Genomic DNA, 11,809 nt, shown 5'->3' with positions numbered 1-11,809 from the left:
CTATTATTATAGCACCTAAACTCAATCCGTCCATACTAAAATGTATTATAAATGCGTGTGTCTGTCTGCAACGTTTTACTTTTCACGGCCCAACCGCTGAACCGATTTTAATGAAAGGTACAGACTTGGGATACGTCCCGGGGAAGGACATAGGCTACTTTTTATCCCGGAAAATCAGAGTTCCTACGGGATTTAAAAAATCGCAATCCACGCGGACGAAGCCGCGGGCATCCCCTAGTTTGCCATAAACAACTAGTAGTTTTAGTGATTCAGTAGTTTTTAAACCCGCAATGTAGAGCATGCAAAACTCGGGGTCAATGCCCTGCCTATGCGACGCGGCATTGATCTCGCGGCACCTATCTACGCAGCGTCCGTCAGTTTTATTCGCAATACATTGCGAACTTTTAAAAATACAGATTTTAAAAAAACGCGTTTTTTGTGGTATCTTATCAGTACAGTATCCGGCAGAAAGTATTGTACATCTTTAGAAGAAAGATAGCAGTTTCTTAGAGCGTTGTCTCTGTCGTTAAGAGCGATAAAACGTCACATAAGTGTGAGTGACAGAGACAACGCTACACGAAGCCGAAATCCCTGTCTAAAGGTCCACATTTCCTACTGGCTACTGTAATCATCAGTACTTTCACCTGTCTTCGTTTTTTAACCCCCGACCCAAAAAGAGGGGTGTTATAAGTTTGGCGTGTGTATCTGTCTGTGGCATCGTAGCTCCTAAACTAATGAACCGATTTTAATTTAGTTTTTTTTTTGTTTGAAAGGTGGCTTGATCGAGAGTGTTCTTAGCTATAATCCAAGAAAATCGGTTCAGCCGTTTGAAAGTTATCAGCTCTTTTCTAGTTACTGTAACCTTCACTTGTCGGGGGGTGTTATAAATTTTTAATTTACACTTGTACTAGCACTGTCCTTACAATTTGTATATTAAGTTGTCAATACCTATATTAAGTTTTTGATATCGTTTATAGAATAAATGTGTCACAATAAATACTGTTGTTTTTTTTTACACGCTTTTGATTCGTTTCGCCTGTAACTTATATAGTAACAATCTGAAATTAAAATGACAGGTCTTGTGTATTGCTATCCCTTTCATAATGCCACGTAGCATTAGACTTAGAACCTAGTTTAGTACTGTTATTTTAGTTTGTAACGGACTATTTTAGTCAAGGAATGCGGAATTTAGAGTATCTGTATCTTTTTCTTTTTAATATTGCTAAAAAAGGACAGAACATGAGTTTTAAATTAAAGTCTAAATTTTAGTGAACACTACAAAAATCAATAGGCTCGCGACTGGCAGCTAAAGTCACGATGTTTGATAGTTCTAAATTAAATTAATGCTAGTATCGACTAATTTGTGAGTTATAGTCGATACTAGAGCCTTAAAACCAAACAAAATGACATCAAAAACGAAAATCTAACCATAAAAATTGGCGGTGACATGTTATTAATTAAACACAATTTTATTTAAAAAAATCATTTAATTCATAGTTAATTTAATCCAAAATAAACTTAAACCTAAGAGTCAGTCTTAGCGTCAGCGGTTTCCGGTGCGTCCAGCGCTTCCGGTTTGGGCAACAGACCACGGATGGACAAGTCATAGACAACCTCCTCTATCTTCTTCACGTCATACTTGAGAGCGTCGAATCTCTTGCGAAGGTGATCGTTCTTGAGGTTTAATAACCTGTGAACAAAGAAAAAAAAAACATTTCACATACTAGTGCAGTAACAAGGTAAAGTTGAAAACTAAAACCCGACTGCGATCGTCTCAATAAACGCTGAAATATCATAGTAAAATTGTTTTTCTGTCGCTTGATATATTTTAATGTAGTACATTTATATTCATGAGCTCAGAATTTTTTCTTTCATTTGACATCCCACTCGATACAATAGAAAAAAAAAAATTTGGAGACCCCCACTTTTTACCCGACTGCGACAAAGCTAAAAGGAAGGATTATGATTTTAGCAGTCTATGTATGAATGTGGGTATGTATGTTTGTATCCAGATTCTGTGTGTTACACCGTAGCGCCGCCGCCGTGGGCCGATTTTGATGAATGAGGTGTCAATCGATTCGTCGTCTTTCATGTCATTCGTAATTTTACCCCCCCCCCCCCCCCCCCCGTCCACACACTGCTCTACTCGCGCACTTAATCGCGACGCCGCCGCACTAAGTCGCTTGTCTTTGCAACGCGATGGACGTCGAAACTGTGGCAGCGTGCGCGCTATTACTTACCGACAAAATAGGGAGCGATGGGCATGAGCCAGGAACATGCGAGTAACGCGGTCACACTATGTCTCTGCCTCCGTTCCTCGCTCCTTCCCATGCCACACGGGCAGTGTGCGGACGGGGGGTTACATTACACGTTACACTCGTCTGGACCCAGCTTTAGTTCCACCCGCCAACGAGTTATTGCTTCTATGAAGCAGGCTCTAAACCTGTTCAACTGATTTTGCAACATACCTGAATCCAGCGTTGAGTTCCATAACGAACTTGGATATCTGTAACGGTTTTTCATAGTTCCCTCGTGTCACTGAGTTGACTGCTAACCGCGCCTGCAACCAATGTGTACTGTTGTATAATGTCATCCGTCTGTAACTCCATAGTCTATGTATTATTCTCTATTGTCTATGGTCTACTGTCAAATTCAAATTATTTTTATTCAATTAAACTTTTACAAGTGCTTTTGAATCGTCAAAATAATCTACCACTGGTTCGGAATGCTGTTCCTACCGAGAAGAACCAGCAAGAAACTCGGCGGTTGCTCTTTTCAAATGTACAATTTACAATAATATGCCACTTCTTACAGTACAATAATATTTTCAACTTTCAAAGATTGAAATCCCAATCATAATGGGCTTTTACCTGTACATTCTAAAACAGATTTTTATTTCTAAATAATTTTAGGTTAGCCCGCTTCCATCTTAGACTGCATCATCACTTACCACCAGGTGAGATTTCAGTCAAGGCCTAACTTTTATCAGAATCAAAAAAAAGTTTTAACAGCTTTCATTCTCCATAATGTTTTTAAAAGTGAATGCACACTAAGCCAGTGTGGTAGACTATGACCAAATCATTCTCATTCTGAGATAGGACCTGTGTTCAGTAGTGGGCCGGCATGTGATCACGTCTCAAGATGATCTACTTACCAATTCTGAGCACATATGCAGTAAGCCCACGAGGTAGTCTTCTATATCAAGATGAAATCCAGCCTTTTCTTCCACTGCACTTACTGAAACATCCATACTAATGTTATAAATGCGAAAGTGTTTGTCTGTCTGCTAGTATTCATGGCCCATCTGTTTAACCGATTTTGACGAAATTTGAAACAGAGATAGCTTGCTACCTGGGAAAAGACATAGGCTACTTTTGGTCCTGAAAAACTAGTTCCCACAGGATTTTTAAGATCTAGTTTTCAAATACATAAAAAGCTTCCAAAGGGGTTTGAATATTTTAATATGGAGCCTGGCCTACCTTCATGCCCGCCATTTTATTTTATTTTTCAAAATGGCGGTCACACATAAAACTTAGACTAACCAATAGCTGGCTGGCTTGTAGCGACAATACAAACAAGTATTATATTATGAGGCAAAACCTTTCAGAGATATAAACTATTAAAATTGTACTGGTGGAGTCATCAGTACAACAGTCTAACCAGTCTGATCAATACAGGTTTTATGCCTGGCCGCTATTTTAGAAAAAAAAAACCGGCCAAGTGCGAGTCACACTCGCGCACTGAGGGTTCCGTACTCAGGTATTTTTTCCAACATTTTGCACAATAAATCAAAAACTATTCTACATAAAAATAAATAAATATCTGTTTTTGAATGTACAGGTAAAGCCCTCTCATATGATACCCCACTTGGTATACTTATCTTACTTTGAAAATTGAAACATATATATATTTTTTCAAATGATGTGACCACAAATTCGCGGTTTTCTGATTTATTCCTGTACTTGTGCTATAAGACCTACATACCTACCAAATTTCATGATTCTAGGTCAACGGGAAGTACCCTATAGGTTTCTTGACAGACAGACAGACAATAAAGTGATCCTATAAGGGTTCCGTTTTTCCTTTCGAGGTAGAGAACCCTAAAAAAGTAAAATGGCGGACTATTCTATGGCGTAGGCCAAAATCTTCAAAGCCCTCTCAAAAAAATTGTAACATTACTTACTGCCTAGGATTGCTGCAACTGTGTCATGAGTGGCCAGGATGCCTTGCTCCAGCCAAATAGTCAGTGAGATGAGGAAGCAATACCTCTGAGTCATGTAACGCCAGTGGTCTTGGTACCTGTGGATATATGAGCATTTAAGAGTGCTCTCCATGGCTGCTTCAAGTAAGGCAATCAACTTATATGGGCATATAAGTTGACACACAGACCAAGGCGCATTAATGTTTTTAGGGTTCTGTACCTCAAAAGGAAAAATGGAACCCTTATAGGATCACTTTGTTGTCCGTCTGTCTGTCAAGAAACCTATAGGGTACTTCCCGTTGTCCTAGAATCATGAAATTTGGCAGGTAGGTAGGTTTTATAGCCCATATACAGGAATAAATCTGAAAATCGCGAATTTGTGGTTACATCATTAAAAAAAAAAATGCGTTTCAATTTTCAAAGTAAAATAACTATGCCAAGTGGGGTATCATATGAAAGGGACACTAAACAAACACTAACACAGATTTTAAAACAGATTTTTATTTATTTTTAAGCATAATAGTTTTTGATTTATCGTGCAAAATGTTGGGAAAAATTACCGAGTACGGAACCCTCAGTGCGCGAGTCTGACTCGAACTTGGCCGGTTTTTTTAATATTTTTTTGTGATGTAACCACAAATTCAGTTTTCGGATTTTACCTTTACTTGTGCTATAACACCTACGTACCAGCTAAATTTCATGATTATGTCAACAGGAAATACCCTATAGGTTATCTTGACAGACACAACAGACAACAAAGTGATTCTATAAGGGTTTTTCCTTTTGAGGTACAGAACCCTAAAAATGTAAAAATCAATGAGTATATCCATACTTATAGTAATCTGTGGCTGGAACAGCTTGCTTCAGTTTCCCGTAGCCCTCACTTGCCTTCTCGAATAGTTCGCGGGCCTTCAAGCATGCTGGTGATACTGGAAACATAAACTTTTATATCAACCCCTCATCATCCACTCATCACCGGCCCACTACTGAACAAGGATCTCCTCTCTGAATGAGAAAGGTTTAGGCCATAGTTGATTATGCTTGTGCAGTGTGAATTGACAGACTTCACACACCTTTGAGAACACTATGGAGAACTCTCAGGCACTCAGGTTTCCTTACGACGTATGCCTTCACCACTAATGCAAGTGATATTTTAATTGCTAAAAACGCAATGTGTCGAGAAGCAGCAATCCTAGATTTAAGGGGCATGATATGAAGCTACCTTAAAAAACTTTCTGACCAGCAGAGTTGTTCACATCACATCACACTAATATTATAAAGGCGAAAGTTTGTATGTGCGTGTGTGTATGTTTGTTACTCCTTCACGCAAAAACTACTGAACGGATTTGGCTGAAATTTAGAATGGAGATAGATAATATTCTCGATTAGCACATAGGCTACTTTTTATCCCGGAAAATCAAAGAGTTCCCACGGGATTTCGAAAAACCTAAATCCACGCGGACGAAGTCGCGGGCATCGGCGAGTATGGAATAAATTGCCCAAGGATGTGGTTATGACAAGCTCTGTTAACCAGTTCAAGACAAACACTTGGAAAACCCGAAGCACTTCTGATATAGACGCAGCTTAGTCTGTTAAATAGATAATAATAATAGCTCCCGAAAAGTTGGAGAAGCGTGCCTGGGATCGAACCCCCAACCTTCAATTAGAAGGCGGACATCCTAACACTAGGCAAGGCATGGCTTTTAGTTAAAAGTATACACCAGTCAACACTATACTACACATTTTGTTTCTTATTAAAAAAGTAATGTCTGGCGGTCCTGGGATCTTACTCTATAATACTTACTCCCGGCCTCATCGTGATGTATTACTTGGAGAATTGTTGTTATTTCCCGCGATATTTGGTCAACTTCCTTGCAAACGTTGCGTATAACCTAAAAATATAAAATTTGTTACTAATTAATGTAATATGAGCACCCATAAGTGTAAACGATATAAAAAGACATCGATAAAATTTATTCGTACTGTAATGACTTTGTTTCTAACAGTAAATTTGATTATTTAAAACAATTATTGTTGAGTCTTGCGGCATTTTGTTTGGGATGTAGCGACTAGCGAACTTGTTTTCACGTTACTTACTTCGCGAACCTCCTGTTCTTCGTCCAAGCTCTTCTGGAAATCGCTGAATATTGAATTAATTAAATGATTCCCACTCATTTTTCTTTGTTTATTGTAATGATAATTGAAAAATAACAACTTGAAATTGTTGTTGTTAATTTTTTTTAATAATTGTCAATTGTCATCGCTCATCACAGAGTACAGACCACACAGATTTTCCAACCACAGACAAATTTTTTTTTTTCCCTCTTTCGTCTGGCTTTACAAAGATTAGCCAATGTCAAATTTATATTGTAACAAGTTAGTTAAACGATACAAGTATGGACCCCGTCTGTGCCGGCGCTCGCCGACCTACGCACGGCACCCCCTTAGAGCGCTTTCCAGTCAGTTTAAACAAAAAAACACTCCAAAAAGGCAGAGCACACCCGCCATCTAACACCAACACAGACGAAGTCCCAGACAAATAATAAATATTAGGGAGCCATCTCATATTATTATGTACTCTGTGGCCATCTTTGCTAAAAGTTGAATACAGGCCTTAAAGGACTGTTATCCAGGGCCGTAAAATAAATTAAAAAAAAAAAGTTGAATACAGACGAACCAACTCGATTGTGAAAATCATCCGACCGGTTATCGGTTTCTCATAGACCAAGCATTGGCCAAATTGTCTAACAAGTATTCATTTGGCGCGAAATTTAAAACTCTTTCTTGGTCTTTGGATTGAAGGCAGTAATTTCCTAACTCCTAAGATGGAAGAAATTAAACACCTTTTCGCTTTCTATATAGATCAACATTCGCTTTATTAACCACAGACAAACACCAACACTTAGCCAGGGGGCCAGTGCATTTGGCGCCCCCCTAGAATATGAATATGTAGATGGTAAACACTCTGCGCACCATTCTTCCCATCGTTAATAACCAATCGAAATCCAGATTTGTCTAAACCTTCTTGGGCTGCAACTTTGCGAGCTGTAGAAAGCAGATGTCCTGGAAATAGAAAAGATATATACTTTAATACTAGTTGAACAACCAGGTGTTGTCAGTGGTGATGTAATATTATGGATCCAAGACTTTTTCCTTTATTTAAGTTTTTTTATGGTGCATGCGATGGGTCTTCCCGCAAAATTCAAATTTAACTTGGTTTTGGCTTATGGGATTTTAATTGCGCCAATGGCAGTATCATCCTCAGAGGTTTATATAAAAATCTTTACTTGAAAGGGTCCAGTTTAAGAAATTAGCTATAGTATCGACTAATTTGTGAGTAACTCATGTCAAACTCATTATTTTGACTAATTTCTTAAACTGAACACTTTCACCACCAGGTGTTGCCAGTGATGATGTAATATTATGGATCCAAGACTTTCTTTATCTTTATACAAATAGCGATCAAAGGAGCATCTGATGATAAGTAATTACCGATGCCCATGAACTTTTGCAGTGCTGTACAAATCGCCAGTGTTAAGTTATAATGGATGAAAAAAAAACATGACTTTCCTTCGCAAAAACAATGCCCACTAGAAACCTGGTGGTTAAAAAAGCTTTGCTTGAAAATCTTAGATTAAATAAACCATTTTTCTACAATTCTCAATAAGAAACTTAGAATGATGTGTATATTATGTCAGCAAACATGGTCACTTGAACTTTGAGTAAGATTTATCATAGTAGGTCATGAACAACATAATAAGTATAGTATGTTGTTTGTGACCTACTATGATAATCAATGTTTTTAACCCCCAACCCAAAAAGAGGGGTGTTATAAGTTTGACGTGTGTATCTGTCTGTGGCATCGTAGCTCCTAAAATAATTTTAATTTTTTTTTTGTTTGAAAGGTGGCTTGATAGCTATAATCCGAGAAAATTGGTTCAGCCGTTTGAAAGTTATCAGCTCTTTTCTAGTTACTGTAACCTTCACTTGTCGGGGGTGTTATAAATTTTTAATTTACACTTGTTAAATACATAAATGATACCTAGCAAGTTTTCATCTTCATCTCCCGCTTTAGACAGCTGAGGGATTGGCTTTCTTGGGATCACCAGGATGTGGGTTGGTGCTTGCGGGTTCACATCGTGGAAGGCCACACACTGAAATACATATAATTAATTTTTCATCTCACTCACTCGGTAGGGATTCCTTTGCAATTTGAAATCTGTGTGGAAAGTGGTAATTTTGTTCGCTAACATGTAAAGTATGAGTTGAAATTCAAACGTGACGAACTGTAGTCTATTGTTGGTGGATTTACACATCTTTTTTATTTCTACTAAAAATACCACTTATTGAGACGTTCAGAAACGCAGTTCGCCCTTACAGTCTTTACTATTATTGTATTACTATTAGAGGATGCCCACGAGTTCGTCCGCGTGGATTTAGGTTTTTAAAGATCCCGTGGGAACTGTTTGATTTTCCGGGATAAAATGCCTATGTCAATTACAGGGACGCAAGCTACCTCGGTACCAAATCTCATACAAATCGGTTAAGCGGATGGGTTTTTTAGGAATCCCGTGGGAATTCTTTGATTTTCCAGAATAAAAAGTTGCCTATGTCTGTTCCTGGAATATAAGCCAACCCTGTACTAAACGTCAAAATCGGTTAAACTGTTGGGCGGTAAAAAGGACAGACAGACAGACAGACACACTTCCGCATTTACAATATTATTAGTATGGATTATAGAATCCTTGCTGGCTCGGAATTCAATACAAACTCTCACAACAAAATAACAACTTTGTAGCCTTGCATAACAAATAACTATTATTCAACACCACCTCTCACTTTTCGGAATTATATTCGTTTTGAGCAATCAAACATTACTTGTTTTAACAGTGAAGGAAAATATCGTGAGGAAACCTGCATGTCTGAGAGTTCTCCATGTTCTCAAAGGTGTGTGAAGTCTGTCAATCTGTGCTTAGCCAGCGTGGTGGACTATTGCTTAAGCCCTTCTCATTTTGAGGGGAGACCCGTGGTCTACACTCAATGATGGTACTAAGGCTGGGCAATGATGATTACATGATTATATTGTGAATCGTCCGAAAAGTTAAGATTAAATAAGTATAAAAAAAGTAGTGGATTCAGCTAATGGCTTGCTTGGAACTCGCGGATTTTCTACATTTAATTTTGTTACATATCAAAGTCAAACACTAGTTTCTATTTCTTTTCTACAATATTCCAGAATGTTTTTTTTTATAGTAAAGGCAAAGGTTATCCAGGAACAGCTGATATGAAACCGGCCGGTAAAAAAAATAGCATTATGAACACAAAAGTTACCTGGTCGTCTTCATAGACGAATTTAGCAGGAATCTCTTTCCTCAATATCTTCCCGAATATCGTATCGCCTCCAGGAGCCGCAGATTGCGCGAGTTCCACTTCTCCACCCGCCATGTTTTTTATGAATATGTTTTTTTTTCTGCGATTTGACGTTTACAAAACCAACTATCAGTCAAGGAAGTGTGATGCTTTTTTTCTTCCATTTTTACGGCTCTGGGTTCTAGTGTTTAGGTCTAAGAAGGTCGACAGCATTGACTTGATGATATCAAAATCCATATATAAATAAAAAATCGGCCAAGTGCGAGTCAGACTTGCGCACTGAAGGTTTCGTAGTCGGGTATTATTTCCAACGTTTTGCACAATAAATCAAAAACTATTAACTAACTAGTTAGTTATATATAAAAAAATTTAAAAATCTGTTTTAGGATGTACAGGTAAAGCCCTTTCATATGATACCCCACTTGGTATAGTTATCTTATTTTGAAAATTGAAACACAGTTTAATTTTTTTTAATGATGTAACCATAAATTCGCGGTTTTCAGATTTATTCCTGCACCTACTTGTGCTATAAGACCTACCTCCCTACCTTTCATGATTCTAGGTCAACGGAAAGTACCCTATAGGTTTCTTGACAGACATGACGGACGGACGGACGGACAGACAGACAACAAAGTGATCTTATAAGGGGTACTATAAGTACGTCCATGCATTTAGTACAGTACAACCCAAGTGTAACTGACTACGACTCAAACCCAGAGTTTGTAGGTACCCACTATTGGACTTCGTCTGTGTTGGTGTTGGCTGGCGGGCGTGCTCTGCCTTTTTGGAGTGTTTTTTTTTGTTAACTGACTGGAAAGCGCTCTAAGGGGGTGCCGTGCGTTTAAGTTGTGAAATAAAAGTCATTCGAACAAGATTATTTTTAGTATATTTTAAAAATAATCGCAGTATAACAATACAATTTATTTACAACATTAAGTATTACACTATAGGTAAATTATACACCCACATACTCATGACTCGTAGGTATAATAGTCGTCCATAAAATTGCATTACCTATCATTTTTTACGATTTTTTGATGTCCTAGTCACCTGTCTTAGTACCTAAGTCAGAATCGCAATTTTTGATCTAATATGCCAGTGGTCTTTTACATCAAAAGGACTCGCTCCGTCGTCCCTTCATTCAGAATTTCATTCGCAAGCTTCTGACTTTGCGCTTTACAAAACCTTTAGCCTAAAACCTTAGAGCTCAACCGGTAAAGGAGTGGACTGAAAACCGAAAGGTCGACGGTTCAAACCCCGCCCGTTGCTCTATTGTCGTACCTACTACTAGCACAAGCCTGACGCTTAGTTGGAGAGGAAAGGGGAATATTAGTCATTTAACATGGCTAATAATCTTTTATAAAAAAAAATAGGGTAGGAGTTAGAATAGACAAGATTGCGTGAATTCGGGATGATTAGATTTCGTTCTGGGCTACTTAGGTACTCCAGAAAATATACTTGACACTTTCATTAAAAATTGAACCTTATTACTTTGGGTTAAGGAACAAATTTAAAGAGCTAATAAAATACTTCTGGCTTGATATTTTAAATTTTCACTATCGAACAAGCGCTTGTGGCCATCCAAACACTAAGGCCGTTTTAACCCCCGACCCAAAAAGAGGGCTGTTATAAGTTTGACGTGTGTATCTGTGTATCTGTCTGTGGCATCGTAGCTCCTAAACTAATAAACCGATTTTAATTGTTTTTTTTTTTTGTTTGAAAGGTGGCTTGATCGAGAGTGTTCTTAGCTATAATCCAAGAAAATCGGTTCAGCCGTTTGAAAGTTATCAGCTCTTTACTAGTTACTGTAACCTTCACTTGTCGGTGGTGTTATAAATTTTTAATTTACACTTGTATAAATGTATGTATGTAGGTTTTGTAAGCGAAAATAGACCTTGTAGCTTTATGATGTGCAAACGACATTCAAACTAAGAGTGGTAAAGCAATTTTATGGTCGATGTTACAATATTTAGTTTGCATTGTCCACAAATTCAAAAACAAATCAACTATCACATACTTTACTACACATACATTATTCTACCTAGAGTCTGTTCGCTTAGAAATTTCCAAACATAAGTGCGAGTCAGACTCGCGCACTGAGGGTTCCGTACTCGGGTAATTTTCCGACATTTTGCACGATAAATCAAAAACTATCATGCATAAAAATAAATAAAAATCTGTTTTAGAATATACAGGTAAAGCCCTTTCATATGATACCCCACTCGGTATAGTTTTGAA

At 37.9% G+C, this 11,809-nt stretch overlaps 2 protein-coding genes across 2 annotated transcripts; both read right to left on the bottom strand.

Annotated features, from left to right (window-relative positions):
* Nucleotides 1–1,473: 1,473 nt before the first annotated feature.
* LOC123879110 (translin) lies at nt 1,474–6,469 on the bottom strand. Its single transcript, XM_045926651.1, has 7 exons — nt 6,299–6,469; nt 6,006–6,093; nt 5,034–5,130; nt 4,184–4,299; nt 3,155–3,237; nt 2,469–2,560; nt 1,474–1,690 (listed from the first exon to the last, which is right to left on the bottom strand). The coding sequence occupies exons 1-7, from the start codon at nt 6,374–6,376 to the stop codon at nt 1,525–1,527; spliced, it is 720 nt and encodes a 239-aa protein (XP_045782607.1). The 5' UTR covers nt 6,377–6,469; the 3' UTR covers nt 1,474–1,524.
* A 582-nt stretch (nt 6,470–7,051) lies between these two features.
* On the bottom strand, nt 7,052–9,688 carry LOC123879129 (adenosine 5'-monophosphoramidase HINT1). The gene is made up of 3 exons (XM_045926678.1): nt 9,533–9,688; nt 8,244–8,355; nt 7,052–7,264 (listed from the first exon to the last, which is right to left on the bottom strand). Exons 1-3 carry the CDS (start codon nt 9,644–9,646, stop codon nt 7,104–7,106), a joined length of 387 nt encoding a protein of 128 aa, XP_045782634.1. The 5' UTR covers nt 9,647–9,688; the 3' UTR covers nt 7,052–7,103.
* Nucleotides 9,689–11,809: the final 2,121 nt, after the last annotated feature.

This window comes from Maniola jurtina, chromosome 27, assembly GCF_905333055.1.
Source record: "Maniola jurtina chromosome 27, ilManJurt1.1, whole genome shotgun sequence".
Taxonomy (NCBI): Eukaryota; Metazoa; Arthropoda; class Insecta; order Lepidoptera; family Nymphalidae; genus Maniola; species Maniola jurtina.
Note: the sequence above shows the minus strand (reverse complement) of the source record. Positions and strands in the feature narration are given on the sequence as shown.

Bases quoted from the DNA above. Each gene is read 5' to 3' on its own strand.
- LOC123879110 (XM_045926651.1), bottom strand. From the start codon at position 6,376: ATGAGTGGGAATCATTTAATTAATTCAATATTCAGCGATTTCCAGAAG. The intron at 4,300-5,033 runs GTATGGATATAC...ATATATCCACAG, and splicing joins CCAGCCACAGATTACTATAA to GTACCAAGACCACTGGCGTT. The intron at 1,691-2,468 runs GTATGTTGCAAA...CTTTGTTCACAG, and splicing joins GAACTCAACGCTGGATTCAG to GTTATTAAACCTCAAGAACG.
- LOC123879129 (XM_045926678.1), bottom strand. From the start codon at position 9,646: ATGGCGGGTGGAGAAGTGGAACTCGCGCAATCTGCGGCTCCTGGAGGC. The intron at 8,356-9,532 runs GTAACTTTTGTG...TATGTATTTCAG, and splicing joins TCGTCTATGAAGACGACCAG to TGTGTGGCCTTCCACGATGT. The intron at 7,265-8,243 runs GTATCATTTATG...TTCTATTTCCAG, and splicing joins TGAAGATGAAAACTTGCTAG to GACATCTGCTTTCTACAGCT.